The 19,445-nt window shown below is 43.7% G+C and overlaps 1 protein-coding gene across 1 annotated transcript in view; it reads left to right on the top strand.

Annotated features, from left to right (window-relative positions):
• The window catches only part of gli3 (GLI family zinc finger 3), a 123,436-nt gene that overhangs the window by 42,359 nt on the left and 61,632 nt on the right, over window positions 1-19,445 (top strand). The window contains exon 3 of the mRNA XM_050056707.1: window positions 4,367-4,612. Coding sequence (XP_049912664.1) covers window positions 4,367-4,612 — 246 coding nt within the window. The remainder of the gene's footprint in view (window positions 1-4,366; window positions 4,613-19,445) is intronic.

Below are 19,445 nucleotides of genomic sequence, written 5' to 3'. Positions count from 1 at the left end.
AAACTGAAAATGATCAGATAAATAAGATTTAAACCAGCTTAGTGCAGAACCTTTTAGGCCAATTAAGTGTTCCAGTCTCTGTAGCAGAATTTGATGGTCAATAGTGTCAAATGCCGCACTAAGATCTAATAAAACAAGTACAGAGACGAGTCCTTTGTCTGAATTCCTCTTCATTCTTTATTCAGACCCCCATTAGCTACTAACTTAGATAAATTAGCTATCAACTACACTTCCTTGGGTCCACACACAACAAAACAAACATAAAACAAGACACATAACACCTATAAAAAGTTTCAATAAGAATGTGTTCAAGAAAAGTATAAGTCAAGTAAAAAAAATATACATCACAACATTCCAATTTGCATTACATCTTTGAGGTTCAGTTCAGTTTACAACGTGTGTTTTTAGAAGTCCTTTAAAACTTTCTGGGTCCCTCAATGACCATTTTTGGTATCTTGTTTCACATTGTGATGGCATGTATACATAACAGATCTGCATACCGCATCTGTTCATTTTCATGTGGCAGGTGCATTGTACACACTTAAAAAAAACTGTTTATGGCAAATGTGTGCGTCATTTGAATTTTACACCATCACTGTGTCCTGACAGCAAGCGAACACTGCTTTCTGTCCACACTGAATTTGTTGAATATGCACTTCTGTTATGTCATGTGAACAAAGGCTACCTATCAGCTGCACGCTCTACTAGAGACATGACCACCTAAAAGATGGGCAAGTATGTATGATCTTGAAATGATATACAGCATAGCCAAAAGCTTATTAGCGATGGTCATTTACCAGAAATATTTAGCTCACTGGTGATGTCTCTCCAGTTAGTTGCCACATTATTTTGTCCTTTGTAGTGAAATGGGAAGGTATCAATAACGTTGATTTCAACTTCATGTAACAAATGTTCCTTGTCCATTGCGTAGTTTTCAAAGTGAGAGACAAGAATGAATAGAAATGGCGTCCAGTAAGAACACTGTAGAATAAACAATGCACTCAAACTTATACTCGCTTGCATTCAGTTGGGGCACTTATATTCTTTCACTCCCCAACCCTGGTAATGCATAGTATATTTTTTAAAGTAAGCAGTCGAATCTCTTTAGTATTTTTTCGTAAGTTTGGCAGAAGATGTTTTTGGCCAGTTTTCGTCCCCACTAGCCTCCTAACTGCTACACCATCTAAAGCCCCAGTGATGAATGTATTCATAAAACATCAAATATCTGTATGAAAGTAAGAAAAAGAGCTTATAAATATGGACACAGTTTTTACTTTCCCAGATGTAATGCTAGATTTCTCTGGATGTGAACGCAGTGGAAGCGTGTGCTACACACAGCTACACGCTCTACCCTTAGCAGTGCTTGCTCCCAGCATAGTTTACAGTCTCGACTTCTTTCAATCCATGTCAGGAGATGAACCCAATTCTGAAATCCCTTTATGTTAATATTGCGCTTTGCAAGAGCAGACCTATTAATCCAGCTTTAACCGTATAAGTGCCATTATTCCCTTAATAAGATCACTGGCTGCGCAGTATAGGATTAAATACTTATATCATAACTGACACTGTCATTTCCTGCGGATGAGAGTGGCTTGCCTCTCTGGCTGTCAGTTCCGCGTTAAGAATCCTTGAATCTGCTGCCAGTGCTGCGCTGAGGCCCGAGCGCTGGTAATGGATGTGGGAGAGTGAGGGGAATAAAAGCGGGACCCGTGGGTTGCTCCTCCTGCTCCTCTCTTCTTCGCCTCTCTCAATCTCATTCTCTCTTCCCTCTCTTAACCTCCCCCTTTCTGATCGCTTCTCTTCTTCTGTGAAGTGCTGCAGCATTATGGCGGCCCTCTTCAGTGCTCAAGGTGGTGCTCTTTAATCTGGCCCCTCTCCTCTTGTTCTTAATTGGCAGTTGGATGCTGTTGGGTTGCAGTGCGTAGTGGGGGAGCCTTGCACCGCTAGGCTGCTAATACTGTAAAACCTCTGGCGCCAGCACAGCGGCATTTTGCCAGATTCTCAGCAAGAGACATTAATGCAGGAAAGAGCATGTTAGTGAAGTGATGACCAACATTCTCAATGGTGAAATCATAATTTCATATAGCTGAGGCTGAACATGGAGACTGTTCTCACACTTGGGGCCTGAAGAGGCTGAACAGACTGTGTGGATCAGACTGAGTGAGCTTGATTTGAAGAATGTGCTCTGGGCAAAGAGAAAAGTAGAAACTGACTAAGAACCTGTCTACACGTATACAAATATGTTTTGAAAGCTGACATTTTTCCTGTCCGTTTAAAAACAAACAAAAAAAACCACATCTGTCCACACGACCTTTGTTTGACAAAATATCTCCATCCACACTAGAATGCAAAAATGACTCCCAATGCTTGCCCAGCGTTAGCTGTCTTCCACAATTTCCCCTCGTAGCAAAGGTAGGAAAGTGTACTGTACAAGCTAATGCTGGAGATCTCATCACTGTTGACTCTCCTTTTGAAATAAGGATGAAGGAGCGCACTCAAAGATAATAAAGATGCTCTGGACATGCAAAGTTTTCCTTCCACTTCTCATCAACAACAATCCCACTCGAAATTGTCCAACCATCTGCTGGTGTGACCAAGCCTGATCCAAAACTGTCGTTTCTCAGGGACTAACGACAGAAGCTGAGGTAGACCAAATGAAATTTGGCACAGCAGCTCAACATGAGATATGTATATGGACACAGATGGAGATTTCTGTCCATACTCTGCGTTAATTTTGTCCGTATTTGTGCATGTTTTTTAAAGCTTGTGGAAAATGATGAAAAGTAGCAGTACCACTGGGAATCACTGGGGCAGTGTAGCATTGTTCAAGCTAGACACAACAGAGATATTTTAAGAATTGGTTGAACCGAATAAATTGCTAACACTGTGAAAAGAATTGTTCGTCCCCATGTTGTGATGTATTTAGTGACCTCACAGACCTTCACCGTCTACAATGCTGCTTTTGTTAAAAAGTATAGTATTACAATCTCCACCGTCGCCTTGTTTGTTGTTGTCCGAAACTCTTGACTCTGCCCTCTCATGCCATCCATTGGATGTATCAATACCATCATCAGGGATGCATGGAAGTGTGTTAGCAGTGACATTTCCAATGTTTAAGTGAACTTATCTATTTCAGTATCTTAAGGGAGTATAAATAAGCCTTAAGTTTAAGTGTTAAGTAATCATTAGACCAAACAGTGCTAACAGAACATAAACAAACCAGCAGTCCGCCATTATTATTGTTGTTTCCGATGTATGCATATTACATAAAGCAACCATGGGCATGCATAATTAGGGAGATGACATCAGCATTTCTAAAAGTGCTCAGTCTTACACATCCGCCCAGATACACAGTAACTGGAGTTGTAAAAAATCAGCACCTCTAAAGGCGTTTTAAAAAAAATTCTGTTTTAGTGACCTAAAATTCAGTTTGTGTGTGGACAAGAGGCCAAAACATAACGGAAAATATCCTTTTTCAAAAATATATTCCGTATACATGTAGACGGGTGCCTTAGTCTATGTAGTATTGTAATACAGAAAAGACTAATACCAGGTCAGCAGGCTCGCTGACCTTTGTACGTGTCAGTTCAGAGGTCAGGCCGAGGGTCACGGGTCATGTCTTTCTGGCGGAGCTCAGCCCTTGAACTCAACTCCACATTTGTCCTCTTTACCCAGCATGCCAGAAAGCCTTCTCTAGAGACCCTCTTAATTTTGCCCTCAGAGTAAGACAGATTTAGTTTGAGAACAGAGAGAGGAGCAGGGAGAAGGAGAGAACAGGAGAATGAAGGAGGGTGGTGTTGATACAACCCATGACGCTGGTTAATGTGCAGCTTGGAATGCAGACAGTAAGCCTGCGTTGCCTCCTCCATGGGAATCCATTTCTTTATAAAAAGAACAGACAGAGCCGAATTTAAGAACAGCTTTTTGGGGAACTGTGCAAAAGAAAGAGGTTGGGATTTCTTCATCCACGGTGTCCATTTCCTCATACACCGCCTGCCTCTGAACTCACACATCTGGCGCCGTGGAAGCCAAACGCAGGCAGATTTACACCCATAATGCCCAGTAGGTTTTAGGTGTACAAAGCTGATCTCCAGCTCCTCCCTTTACCCGCGCCTTCTACGTGAACTGACTTCCTCACCATGTGTGTGGGTGTTCAGAACATGTGTGTGTGTGTGTGTGTGTGCGTGTGTGCGTGTGTGTGTGTGTGTGTGTGTGTATGAAACATAACCAGGGAGGGAGAGAGATACTCACATCTGCTCCAGACTTTTATTCTTATATCTGCTTATAATAAATCTGCAGCTTGTTTTTTACCTTTGCCAAAATTTTAACATCTCCTCCTCTGTCTCTGTTTTTCCACCTTTTGTAGAGGACGAGAGTTCAGGCACGCCTTACCACCGCGAGAGGCGCAATGCCATCAGCTCCCAGGCCCCAACGCCTGGCGGTCCTGACAGGAGCGTGAGCGAGGAGCCCTCCACCTCCACAGAAGAACGCCCCTCCCTGCTCAAGAAAGAGCTGCATGGTTCCCTGCCCCACCTGACTGACCATGCCCTGCCGTACCGAGGCACTCTGTTCGCCATGGACCCCCGCAACGGCTACCTAGACCCACACTACCGTAAGTCCACAAAAAAGTTGGTATTGTTTATTCTTAAAGTAGGAAACTTGTACATTTTGTTAAAGGAATACTTCACCCCCCAGAAGGCCACTGCGGGTGACACCTAGGTGTAAATTTGTGAAGTAAACTCGTTTTTCTTGCATGCTTCCAGTGAACGAAGAATCCAAAAACGGCAGATATTCTAAGTTATAGGTGACTCTCACACAACTCGTGCAGTATAATCCAAGTCTCAGTCTCAATCCAAGTCTTTATCCAGTTATATGCTCAGTACTACCCAAACAGAAAACCTTTTCCGATAAGTAAAACTTATTTATGCTCTCTTCGAAGCCAGACTCAATTGACAAAAACTGTAATTTTACCTCGCTAAACATTGGAGCTGCTGGTCTACCGCTGCTTTGGTCAGTTAGTTTGTATGTAGTCTTGTGTGACTTTAGTGTTCTAAAGGGTTAGTTCAGATTCACCGAAGTCACACAAAGCACAAACCAACCTGCTGATCGAGGCACCAGTGGACCAGCAACTCCTGTGTTCAGCAAGGTAAAATTGATGCTTTTGTCAATGGAGTCTGGCTCTGAAGAGAATGTAGATAATTTTACTTTCCATTCAGTTCTCTTTTGGAGAGGGCTGTCTGTTAGGGAATTAGAGCATATAACTGGATAATTGAGACTTGGATTATACTGCATGAGCTGTGTGAGGAATGTAAACAGATGTTTTGATAAAGTTTTGTTGTTAAACGCGGTCTCCTTTAACTTCAATTCATCAAGAATATCCTCAGTTTTTGGATTCTTTGTTCACTGTGTTCACAAATTCAATGTAACACAGGATAAGTTATTGATATACAAATGGTAATTTCGGGGTGAAGTATTCCGTTAAGTAAAGAAACTACACAGCTCAAGGACATATTTGTAGCACCCCAGCGCTGAGGCCAAGTTTGTCTCTTTACTGTAGGTGAGAGGCAGGACTGCCAGATGCTTGATTAAGTCTGACAGATTAGCCTCTCTCTTGTGCTCACACACACACACACACACACACACCTTTGTGAACACATGCACGCACACTTGTCTTGTTTTGCGCCTGGGAAGTTAGTATGGGGAACGGCCAGCGTAGCTTCTTAATTCCCTCATTAGGGGCCTGTCTGAACACAGTACTCTGCTTTCCCTCATCAACACACACTTCAAAGCCCCAAAGCAGCGCCGCGTCAAACCTCACCACCCCCTACTCTGCCTCTTTCTCTCCCTCTCTCTTTCTCTCTCTCTCTCTCTGGGACTCAGAGACTGTGTGAGAGAAAGGCGGCGAGAGAGATAGATAGAGAGAGAGAGAGCGAGAGAGAGAGAGACTAATGGAGATGAAGCTTGAGAGATTGAGGTGAAGGGAGAGCTGTGGCTTGAGCAAGATACTGAAGATAATTTGAAAAAAAAGGTGAGATAGACAGTAGGAGTTAGATGAAAGCGAAACTGTGTGTGTACGTGGAAAGAGAGAACAGGAGATAGATGATTGGGGTGTAAGAGGCTGATTAGGAGGTTAATTCAGCGGCCACTGTAGCCAGGACTTAGCCCGCAGACAAGGATTTGATGTGATAGCTTGTTTAGTTTGGTTAAATTGGCTCTGAATTGGGGCAGACAGAGTGGGACAGAGCGATTTTAATCCAGTGGCAGTAATGAAAAGTCCAGTGGACCCCAACCATGTACTGTAACTCTATTTATTCAGCCACTTCATTAGCTACTGCTCCCCTCGTGCTTGGGTGCCCGAGAGTCACCAAGGTGCCTCTTTAAGTGAAAGGTTACTCAAAACCAGGCAATGGTGCCGTGGACAGGGCCCTCGAGGGCAGAACATTACTGCCCATTACATCCTGACCTAACTCAGCAACACTGCCACTTCTCATTTGATGTGTGTGTGTGGGTATGTGTGAAGGAGCTCTGGAGGTTCCAGACCACTGAAGCCGAGGGGAAGGAGCAGGGAGGGAGAGGTGGGGGGGGGGTCACTCTGAGGCTTGGGGTCATGTGGAAAAGTCACAGTCTGAAATGGAGAGTTCAAAAGCAGCAGGAAAAGTCAAAAGGGCCGTAGAGCTTCAAGAGGCTTTCTTTGTGCATCGGGGCTCAAGAGACTGGAAGGCTGCAATCAAACGAGGCAGAGTGGAGCGGAGCACAGTGATGCTTGCTGGGAAGCTGTAGGCATGATGAACATAGATTTGATCCTCCTTCTGCACTGCTTCTTCCACATCTTAATATATAAGTCTTTAGTGTTAGTGCCGAAATAAAAAGTCTGAACTAAGTAGTCTGATATTTTTTAAATTATCAAGCTAAAATGACAAATATTTGCCAGTTGCAGTTTTATTTAAGGTTGTCAGCGCTTGCCAAATCAAAACAGGACCACTTTGGGCTCAGGGAAATTATGAATAGCATCTTTAAAAACAACTTTCTGTCATTTTATATACAAAATAATTGATCAATCAACTGAAAAAAAAAAAAATCTGAATGATTGATAACAAACATAATTGTTAGTTGCAGCCATAGTGTCAGTAGATGAGTATAAGACACAAAAAAGTAAGTTTCGATTTGCTATAGGCAGTGTAATGTAACCAAGTACATTAACTAAAGTAATGTACTTAAAGGAATACTTCACTGGCAAATGAGTATTTATATATCAGTTACTCACCTCGTGTTACACTGTTTTTGTGAGAAAAACTTAATTTTTCTTGCATGCCTCCACGATGAACAGAGGATCCAAAAACTGAGGAAAATCTTAATGAATTGAAGTCATTGGGGTTCGTGTTTAACAACAGCAAAACTATAGCAAAACTTCTGTTTACAAACTCTCACACAACTTGTGCAGTATAATCCAAGTCTCATTTATCCAGTCTTATGCTCAGCACTTTCCAAACACATGCAGTTTTGCTAAAACATTACGATTTAAAACACAGTCTCATCCACAGCCGAGTAGCATGCCTGGGTATCCATGAGTGTTTGAAGTGCATACACGTACTCGTTTTTGCAATAATGTAATACTAAATGTGTTTGGGAAGTACTGAGCATATAACTGGATAAATGAGACTTGGATTATACTGCACGAGTTGTGTGAGAGATTGTACATAGATGTTTTAATACAATTTTACAGTTAGTAAATGTAGATCCCTATGGCTTTAAGTCAAAGACTTTTTTGGATTCTTTGTTCATGGTGAAGGCATGCGAGAAAAGCAAAGTCTTCCCCACGAATTCAAGGTAAGATGCAGTGAGTAATGGATACAAATGGTCATTTTGCAGGTAAAGTATTCTTCAAGATACAATATTTTGGGTATTTCACTTGATTATTACCATTTTATACTACTTTCTGCTTCTATTCATCTACATTATGGAGGCATGTACTTTACTTTTTACTTCTCTACATATATTAAGCAGCTATAGCTACTAGTTACAAAAAGTTGTTAAAATTATCCCCACCTTTACCATTAAAGTGATGGATATTAAATAACATTAATGTGTCACATCATTATGAAATATGCCATTCTGCCTAATGAGTACTTGAACTTTGGTACTTAAAGTATATACTTATACTTTTATACTTTTACTTGAGTAAGATTTTGAATGCAGATCTTTTACTTGTATTTTTACACTGTAGTATTGCAACATTTACTTTAGCAAAAGCTCTGAATACTTGTTCCACCACTTGCTATAAGGTGAAATAACACCAACAAAGACTCAAAATAACACTGATTTTGACTTTAAAAACAAAGTCGGAAAGGCTTGTAGTGTTTTTCATTGATGTCGATTTTTGGATCCCGACTCCACTCAGGAGGACTTATGATCTGAGATGAGAGCATTGCTGTGTAAAACACCTCCTCCTGGCCCCAGGTGTTGAGGACATGGGGTGTCCCTAAAGGCGGCGGTCCCATTCTGTCTGATTGAACCCAGTACCAGAGCTCAATCCCCATGAGCTCCAGCGGTCTGAGGGGTCAGCAGAACGAAAGGGTTCCCCTTAAAACCTCTGCTTCCCCTCTCTCCCTCCCTCAGCTGCTTTGAACCAGAAGCCTGTAGCGTCTGTCACCACTCCTGCGCCACAAGGTGTAAAAAGTCACCGGCTTCTGTTCTGGTTTCTGGTTCCATACACACACACACACACACACACACACACACACACACACACACACAGCTCTTACTCCACCAGCGGTAGTCCCTCTCTATGAGGGCTTTGTCACCTCCTAAATTCATCCCAGGTGTGTGCATGTGTGTGTTTGTGATGGAGAGGGGGCCCTAAGCCTTTGTGCTGTGCTTGCATAGTGTGCCACGCCACGCAGCAGACAGCCAGGTAAATCCGATTACTCTTAGCGCTGCTGTGTGTCAGTGCTTAATGTGCCTAAATGCGACGGCACCTGCAGCCTCCCCACACCTGGTCACTGGATCGTTAACGTGGCGGTGAAGCTCTGGGAGGCGTGGGAGGTGGAACAACGAGAAGAGAGCAAGGGGGGTTTATCTTCGGGGGCTTGTGCTCCGGGTAAATCTCTGCTATTCACCCAGACTTGTGATCTCCCACTCCTCTTATGTCCGTGGCCTAAGACTGTGTTTACTCTGGTTTTTACACCCACTTCAGTGCAGAAAGGCAGAGGCACTAAGGAAACATTGCCCCTATTGTTAGCATTAGCTAATGTGCTGGTGATGCCTGAGTCTTAGCCGCTTTTCTTGGGCAAACACTGGATAAGAGTCCACATCCTTCTTACCACAACACTAATACATGGGGCTTTGCTGCGGGATAAGAAGAAAGGATTGGGATGAGGATTAATGAGGGAGAAGTCTTTTTTTTTTTTAAGATCTTAATTGTGTAGAAGTGTGAATGGGATGCGCGGCGCCAACATCTGTTTACATTGTGCGCTGATTAGCCGGTCAGTGGTCCTGCAGCAACAGTGAGCCCACTTGCTGGCGAAGCATCTTTGCTTCCTCCGAGGGGATCTTCTTCTTTAAAGTGCCTCTTTCTTAAACACTTGCACTTCTTTGCCAGACTAAACACATCCATGGAGGGACTTAAAGCACATCCTTTTCAGTGGCTTTCTTGCAAATGTTAACTGAAACGCCCAAGAATGTTTAGTGAAGCAAAGGCAACTGGAGGAAAGTACATTTTGCCAAGCTTTAGAGACAATGCTTAAGTATATTGGCACAGAAGTTAGCTAAGTTTTGTACTGTATTTGTGATACAGTAGGTCATTGAGAGGAGCAGACAAGACACATTAAGGCCCAATCCCAATACACCCCTTGCCCCCACCTTACCCCTCTGTTTCGCTGGTTCACGTCTAGGGGAAGGGTCTGCGGATTCTGTGGGATAGGGCAAAGACTAAGGGCAGCATCACCCTCCAAATGGAGGTTTTTCATTAACAAGATAGCTGTACAAGCAACAAAAGAAACCTACAGATATATTTTCTTCATGAACAAAGATTTAAAAATTACAATAACTATTGTATTATGTAATTTTAACGTTGTTTCAGTGTGTTATGGTCCTTTTCTTTCTAACATGCAGAGGTGGGAGTCAAGTCTTTGCACTCATGTCCCAATTGAAGTCCCAAGTCAAGACATGCAAGTTCCGAGTCAAGTCCTAATTTAAGGCTGACCAATCCCAAGTCAAGTCTCAAGTCTTAAACACTGAATTTCGAGTCCTAAGCAAGTCATTATGCACTCTTCACCAAATGTATTGCTATTTTAACAACAGTGTAATAATATATTGAAATTCCGCTCCTCTAATATCAGTGCAGACTGGCAGGCTAGGAGCATGGGTTGCTAAAGTTAGCCTGGTATGAAGCAGTGTTCTTTTTTATTTGATGACTTGTTTGAGTGATTGATTGCATGAAACTTAAGTTGTGGACAAATCAAGAGTGTCCTGACAACTGCTAAAGGATGCCAAGAGCCCAAATGAGAAATCACCACAGCAAAAGATAGCTTATTTGGAATGTCCGGCAATACTTGTCACGTCTGTTTACGTAAATGCCAGCGTTGACGACTAACAATGACATATCAAGGTCTTGAAACATTGTCCCATTTCATAGGGGAAGCTTTCAACCACTACCCCGTGTTACTCTGTTCTGACGGGCAAGATGGCACTTGAAAACAAGGGGTAGAGGTAAAAATAAGAAATGGGATTGGGAAATGTGTCTCCAGGCTGTGATGGCTGCCTATCAGTCCAATAGTCTTTAGGTTAGCTCCTTAAAAAATCTGGCCCAGATCTGGCTGCCAGGGCCTAATCCCCACACCAAAGCCTTGCTGTCCTTGACTGATCTCAGAAACCATGCCTGCTAAGCTGGAGGCAGTGGAGGTATGGATCTCTTGGCTGAAGGATTCCTTCACATGTATCACAGTAACCCTGCTCTCTGAGCCTGGCCAAAGGTGTCTGCTACCTGGATCACACTGGTCCTGTGTTCTGAGAAAGCTAGCGGGGAACACTGAGCCACGGCGTAAAACCCGTCCTGGGGTTTTATGATGTGGTGGGGGCAGTGGGGGTCCACTCACAGGGGTTAAACTCTAAACTGCTGTGCCGGGCTGATCTCAGGTCTACTGGGCCATAGCACGCCAGCCGCTACCCCGGCGTCAGTCTGTCTGCCTCAATATCAAAATGCAGCTGACCACTGAACTGAATGAGCAAGCTGTCACCAAACTGAACGTGATCCGCACAACAATGGCCTCTCTGCTCTCCACAGTTAATTACAGTGCTTTCGGTTCGTATGGACTTCACAGGACCTCTCTATGTGTCTTAAAAGAGCGAGAGCGGCAAAGAGAGTAAAAAAAGAGCCATTATAAACTGGTGTGAGTGTTCATAGGTGGGGGAAAAAGTTACAAACAGAGCACTCCTCTGAATTCACACTCAGAGAACAAACTTTCTGGCCTCTTGTTGGTTCAAATATGACAAGTACTAGCTGGGTTCAAACATCCTCCCCCAAAAGAACCAGGGAGTACAGAGGAGAGCCTGGGGTGAGAAGACACGTGCCTGTTTCAAGGGTAAGTGTTTGTCTTTGTGATTGTTTCAATATTGGCTTTTTGAGCGCGGTGGCACGATGTAGTCCCCCAGCGGCATGCCGGCACAGAGAAGCCTGGGGCACACTGCAGGCAATGGAGAGGGATCCCTTCCACCCACCTCCTTTCATCAAGAAAGAACAACATGGGCTTGCGCTCTGCTGTGGCCCCTTGGTCCAGCGCACCAGGGATAATCAGATGATCCCCTTTTATACAGCTTATTAGAGGCATCTCATGCTGTAAGATAGGCCATATTCTCACATGCATATGCCCCTTTGTAGCGCATGATGATTTAAGGGGGTTAAGCAGAGTTTGAAGTGCTGCAAGAATGCACTTTCATACCATCTTAAGGTCATGTGGTGCTCTTACCACAAAGCTGATGCGTGTGAACAGAATATCTCCGAATAATGGCAGTTCTTATTAACAATGACGAGATTAAATGTGAAGGGGCTAAGAAGAATTAAGAAGAATTTCCGGAGAACTTAAGATGTTCAAAGAAGAATAGTCAGCATTTCTTGGTATCATCCTCGCAACATCTGTCAGTGTGTTTTTACTTCCTTTCAAATGAGATTGGTTAATCAGTCAAGTCACAGAAGCGAGTCGGGAACAATAGCACTTTGCTGATGTTGTGAAGGCTTAAAATGAAGATTTGCTGCATCTTGTCCATCCAAAAGGAGAATCAACTGCAGCAAACACCACTGGCAGCAATAACATTAAGCACTATACTATAAAACAACAAGGCTAAATGCTCATGGGGGCTTCTCCTCAGCTTGAGCTTTTTCTCTCCTCCTTAAGTTACCCTGTAGTCTCCAGTAGGATAATCACCTCTGTGTGCTATGGGAGAATCAGAGTTATTTCATGCCTTTCTTCATGTTTGCTTCCCGTTTATCCAAATCTCATCGTTCCTTTTTTTGTATTTGCATTCCTCTCACATCGTGGCAAAGATAAGCGCCCTTATCCCTACAGCCAACAACCCGTATCTCGCTCTCGTCTCTGGAGGGTCGTGAGTATATATTGTTCTACACGAAGAGGAGGCTGATGAACACAGTGTAATTAAAATGTTTCTAGCAGCCTGGTGAAATGTAAGATATCACAGGAGAAAAGAGGGAGGGAGTCAGGAGTCTGAGGGTAAGTGAGACAGAAGGGTAAGAAAAACAGAGAAGAGCAAGAGAGAGTGGAGAAGAAGGAGGAGGAGGAGGGGTGGTGTAACAAAGCAGAAAATGAAGAGAGACATAAAAGAATGGGAGCTCAAGGAGGTCAGGCCCATCACAGGCTTTAGTGTTGCCTTTAAAGATGCCTGGGACAGGTGGCAGCTCCAGACAATCTCGCACCACAGAGCAGCATCCTCTCAGGAGGAGATAAGGGATTCCTCCATCCAGGCACCCTCATCTCCCTCCTCCTCCTTCACTCGCACTCTCCACCTCCCTCATGCCCGCCTGCCTCCCCTTCCTCCCATCTCGGGGTTCTCCCAGACAGGCTGCTTTGATGTGGCTCAGTGTGAGCGGGCAGCTGTAGGCCACGGGGCTGCAGCAGCGCTGCTGGGCCACTGGGCTGGCGGACCGTTGGGAGCCGACTGGAGCGCGGCCCAATCAGTGGGGCTCTCCAGTGCCCGGCACTTTCAGGTCTCATTAAAGCGCTCCGGCAGGGTTAATCCTCTTTAAGGTTTACATGGGCCCCAGTTTGTCTCTCTGCCCAGGCTGAGGGAACCCCTGGGCGCCACCTGCGTGACAAAGACTCAAATCACTGTGACACAAGTTCCCTCCGTCTGTTGCCTCACTTCTCCACTCCCCTTGTATGTTCTCCTCTCTGTTTCTCTATGGCTCTCACTTGCCTTCCCCTGTGCATTCTGCCTCTTTTTTCACTCCCCTTCCCTTGATAGTACCTAGGCCTGGTTGTAAGTCTTTTAGGATTATTTGGGTGGAATCTGTTGACAGGGGTGCAGTAAATGGATTACAACTTTGTCCTTGTTTTTGGGATGCTGTGAGGAGGGAAAGGGGAGAGATCAGGAGGATGCGCTTTGAATAATGAGAGAGGCAAAGAAAAAGAGATAGACAGAGAGCAGGATTAACTGAAAGAATTAGGAAGACGATGCAACAGTGAGAGAGAGGGTGAAAGAGAGGCTAAGGTGACAGCAATGCAAAGAGCGGAGAAAGTGGAAAAGGGAAAGAATTGGAGAGTTCCAGCTGTTGTTGCACTCATATAACCTAATTGGTCCAGAAGCGTCGACCCCTGTCTGGCCCTGCAGAGCCCAGCAGCCATTTGTCTGATTGCTGTGACACTGGGCTTTGTCTTTGCTCTGTGACACACAGTTTCCTCCATTAGCCCAAATAATGGCCGCGTACCTCCAGAGGCCTGCACAGACTTTGTCTAATGTGTGTTGGTGGAAAATGGAGGAACAGACTTACAGTGTGGGGGAAATACCATTTGAATGTAAAACATATAAAAAGACTGCACTGGTGGTTTTGAATGTTAAGCTTGTAAACTTAAAATCACCTATGCATGATTTTCCAAAGGATACAACATATCCTCAGATTGATTTCCCACCTTCCAGACACCTACTGGATTCCACTAATTTGAACACATGAAAATGAGCTTGCAACCTGCTTCAGACATTTTGTTGCCAATTATGAACTCAACCCGTTTCATGAACTTTAAGGATTTTCCAAAATTTAGATTCCAGACTTGGTTCTCAAACTGCAACTATTGTTGCCTGGGTCCAGACACTGGAATCTGCCCACTGCACTGCAACTGATTCACTTGTGTATCGTGACATGAAACACTGGTTTCGTGGTTAAAATAAAATAAAAGCAGCAAGAGCCACAGGCAGGGCTAACGCTGTTGTCAAGCTGTTGTCAAGCAATGCATCAAAATATACATACAGTCCGCAAGGGTCACATGAAATGGGCTGTACGTGGACGTCTGCAAAGGATTTGTGCAGACCCTCTGGGACGTGGCTGGATGACGACATTTATGTCACATGGACCAAAGCAAACCCTTCTGGACATGTGACAAACTACGAATTGGCCCTAAAGGCTAACCTTTACTCTATTAGGGTTACGGGTTAGGGAGACTGTTCTAAATTGGCGTCTTCTCTGTGTCTCCAACATCATAATATGTTTTTACGTTGTTCCGTTCCATTCTTAAAACCTCAGCAAAACAGGTAAGGTGGCCACGCATCAGTGTGGTCTTCAATTGACTGTAGATTTAGGTATATACATTGGTCTCCAGTGATAAATTGGGGAAAAACAAATCCCCTTCCCCATGAAAATCAGTTAGTGTGGACACAATGTCAGACAGAAGATGGAAAAGGAGTTGACAATATTGTCTAATATAAGGCAACAATATACAAAACCTTGAATCACTGGATTTGAGGTTTTGCCACAACATTAATGCATCTCTTTTTGGCAGTTCACCCTGAAATCTCGGATATCAGAGTGCCCTTGAATGCACCACTGACGAGAATTTTTAAACCGGACCCTCCTTTTAACCACATTAGCATGTGATAATACACAATTCTGACATAAAAATAAAGGTGACAGAACATTCACTGTGATGGATCACCACTCTGAACCAAGATTAAGTCTCTGCAAGTTCTAAGCGAATTCAAATACAGGATACGAACTGAGAACAATGGAGACATGGAAATGTAATTTTGTGAACAAAATTACATTAAAAATAACCGGCTTTGGTCAGTGGCCTCTCAGCATGATTCAGAATTGAGAAGCTGTCCAGTTTCCCAGAGCAGAATCCAGCCCAGTGTGTTATTATAATGCAGGTGTATTAGCCTCACAGTCACTATCACACAGCCACATGCAGTTTTAGTATCACCTGCACAGGGGCTCGGGGAGGATCCATGACACGGGGCTATAGAGGGTCAGTCTGACACAGGGTATTCTGATACAGCAGTGGCAATCATGAACACTGTCACTGATATGACCTCCGCTCGTATACAGTAGATGTCGCCGTAAATCTGAATAATTTCTCCTACATTTATAATACATTTAAAGAGAGTCTTTAAAAACAGATTGTGGGCAAAATATTCCTTCTGTGCCCCCAGTTCCTAAATAAAGATCTCAAAAAAAGATCAAACCCTAAAGCGGCCTTGTATTTGAGTAGAATAAATCACACAGGGGGGAGCTGAAGCAAAATAAATGTAGCAAAGTCCTGGTGAGTTAACCTGAGGTTTAAATCAACTCCCCTCTCTCTGAGAGGTATCGTTGTTTGGAGAGGAGGAGATAGACAGATGTGAGAGATAAAGAGAGAGAAGGGGAAGGAGGTGCAGCGCAGTGTTTCAGCTACTAAACTGCTGTGTAAATCTCTCCCCAGCTGGGTGGGGGAGAGGAGGCTGGAAGGTGGGGTAGGGTACAGAGGGTGCTGGAGCAAAAGGGGGGAGAGGAGGGCCAACGCACAGCGCTTTGTTCTGCTCCCCAGCTTATCCCAATCTGGAGAAATTCACCAAATGTAGGAGATAGATTGGCGCTCCGCAGAGGCCTTGTGAAATAACCTTCACTCCCTGATCCAGAGTGGGATACAGGGAGTACAGGGAGGTGGGGAAGGGAAGAAAAAACGGGGTATAGCTGGGGTTGGATGGTGCTGGGGGCCCCTGGAAGAGCAGTGTGCGTGCTTAGCTCCACTCTGTAGCAAGGCAAGGGTCCTCGCGCTGGCGTGCAATTTGTTAAGATTGACTCGGCCCTGTAAATGTCTTGCAGATGCTGGCGTTCCATTAGGATATTTGTGTGGCTTACAGAGGAGGAAGGGGGTAGAAGAGCAAGCTGGTTGCTTAAATAAGGGTTTCGTATTGTATATAATTTCAGATAAATGGATGCATATTTTGCAGGGGACACTTATCTGTAAAAATTTTTTTAACTTAGATAAAGTTTGGCAGGAAATTGTTGCATGCCAAGTGGATGGTGTGCTGCATAGTGGTTGAATGAAAAAACGATCCTAAACTCAAGTTTGTAAATATTGGCACAAAGAGATAACCTGCTTGAACATTAAGCTCCAGTGCAAATATGCACAGACTTGTAGAACCATGAAGAGAACAGATTGGCATTGACCGACTTGTTCAGTCTAGACAAACAAATTACTCCTGACAGCGAGCAGCGATGGAATGTATACTCGAACAGAGAGCCTGTTTATAGCGCATAGCTGACGTTTTTTTTTTTTATACTGCTCACTTTCTCTTCTTCTGTTCTGTTTTTTTCTTTTCCACCATGTTAATTACATTTACCCACAGAAAGACTGTTTGTGTTAAAGGGTGTAAGAGCAAGTGAGCAAGAGAGAGTGTGAAACAGAGGAGAACACAGCGGAAGAGAGAGGGAAAAAAAATCTATTGATTTACAGAGGAAGGGCAGAGTGTGATCTGCCAGCCTCGCGTATATGATGAATGGCAGAGAGATTGGCAAGGCAACACTTAACATTCTTCTGTTATTTAACCTGCTTTCTTCTCCCTCCTTCTTACTATTACTTTTTGCTGAATAAAAGCTTCCTCTGTTCTAGCGCCCGAGCATCGTGTACAGTAGAGAAAGCTCTGCACAGCGAGAACATTAGGCTAATTTATACAGCAGTAATTAGGCCATTAGACCTGAAACAATCTGGGACCTGTAATTAAAGCAAAGCGCTCCAAAAGTCAACAGCAACTCCCATTGAGCTTAGCTAAACAGTCTCCGAAAGTGTTATTTACATGTCCAAACAGCTTGAGGTCTCAGTGTAAGCAAACATGATGAGAGACGGGGTGTGAAGGGACTGATCAGAGGGAGAAGTCGGCAAGAGAGCCAGCTTCCAAACTACTTCAACTGATAGTCTGCACGGGGCTTCTCCATCACTTCTCTTGCCAGCAGATAATTGTAGGGAAGCTCAGTATTATGCTTTTTGAGCAAAGTTGTTTCAGAAGAGAGAGTGCAGGCATGATAAATACACATAAGCATGCCTTTTAGCTGATATGTCACATCTGTGTTTAATAAAATCAAAAACCCCTCAGATACCCTCAATATGAAATGTTGCACATTACAAGAGTTATTTTCTAAGTGTAATTCATTTTATTTGTTTTATGATGATTGATTGATTGATTTCTCCTCCTATGATTGTTTAAATGCGGTATAAAACTCTTGTGCTTTGATGTTAAACTGCTGACATCAAAACCTGATGCTAAAAATTGGTGTTTTAGGAGAGAAAATACTGTGCTACATGCTTCACTTAAATGTAGCTATGCTGTTCATCAGCAATTCCCACCACTGGGTTCTGTGCCCTCCAAGGGGCGAAAATATTTATGTGAGCAGTCCAGGGTTTCAGTTTGAAAAAAATAATGGTGCTGGTCCACATGTCCTGGAAGTAGGACTGTCCCAAATAGCATTTTTGGGGCTTCGAAGATTCAGTGATAAGTACCTGCTAATATTCAAAATTTTGACAGGATGCGAGGGGTGTTTAAAGTCAGCAATCATATTCATATATGCTTAATCAACCACCAGACCGAGGTAGGACTTCATGCTGCCCTGTGTGTTTTAGTGTGTGTGTGTGTGCGTATGTGTGTGTGAGAGAGAGAGCGACAAAGGGGGGGAAGAGAAGGTGGAAGGTGGACTATTGCACCCAGTTTTTCTCTAAGTTTCTATCTTTTGCCCATCCACCAGTTTACTGGTGAAAAATACAAACAAACAAAACTGCTCCCACCCCTTGGACATATGCAAAGAGTGCCGGTGTTAATTTTAAGAAGTTCTAAATTAAAATAGTTGGAGACCATTACTGCAGGTTATCTCAAGGTGACATTTCCAGGAGCAGGTATATAAACACCAGTAAAAAAAAATCACCCAGAGCTGCATTGTCCTGTTTATCTGCACAGTAAAGTCATGTACATGTTCTTGTATTCACTCCCAGAAAGGAGTGACACAAGTTGCACACACATGCGCTCGCAAACACGCAAACAGACAAAGTCTGGAGCATCTTTCGCACGCTCTGCAAAGTGTTGCCGAGTTATGGTGCAACTGTGGGCCTCGCTGCAGACAAGCGTGCCTGAGCGGTGAGATCATGAGCAGGGTAGAGAGGTGGCATAATGAAATCTGGCAGTCACAGCCCCGGCACAGGCTTCATATGTTCCACATTAGCAATTCACAAACCTCTGGAGCAGGCCCCAGCAGCCCTTTTCTCACTCCGCCTTAGTCGCTTATGACAATCTGTCACTGGCTCTTTGTGCTCTTGCGGCGGAGCGTCGATGAGAAGTGCAGTGTTTATGGAAAAGCGTTTCGTCCTCGGCTGCGGGTGACACTCTGTTAGAGCGGAGTCGCTGAACCCTCACTAGAGGAGAGGAGGAGCCCAGGTTTAGCAGTCAAGACAATAAACTCGCAGAGCTGACTTGACAACAAAAGAGAAAGATGAGAAATTGTTTGAGTGTTATCAAAACTCAAATCAGAATTGTGAGTGACAGCTCAAATTCTTCTAAAGTATCACATCACTTGCACGCCGAAGCACAGTGAAGATCCTTTGTGGTAAAACTGCCATTTATGAAAGGAGATTAACCAATAAGGATATTGCAAATGATGTGCTTTAGGCTTTATCCTCCCCTTGTCCTCCCCCTTCTTTTGAAATTATTCAAGTGTCCAATAAAGGACAAGGCAATTACCATCCTCTCTTTAATGAAGGGGAAGCTGGCTTTTGGTCCTGAGCACGGTGTGTTTGTGTTGAATTAGAATTAATGAGCCTGGTCAAAGTTTGCCTCTAATTGCCCTTTCATTAAGACCCATTTGTAATCATGTCTTAATGACTTCCATCCCGTCTCCTAAAAGAATAAAAAAAGGGAAAATTTGAAACCAAAAATGAATGCTGCTGCTCTGGAGTCATTAAAATGTTTGAGAGGAGTTC

Source organism: Epinephelus moara, chromosome 11 (assembly GCF_006386435.1).
Source record: "Epinephelus moara isolate mb chromosome 11, YSFRI_EMoa_1.0, whole genome shotgun sequence".
Classification (NCBI taxonomy): domain Eukaryota; kingdom Metazoa; phylum Chordata; class Actinopteri; order Perciformes; family Serranidae; genus Epinephelus; species Epinephelus moara.
The sequence above is the reverse complement of the archived record's forward strand: the minus strand, read 5'-3'. Positions and strand labels throughout refer to the sequence as shown.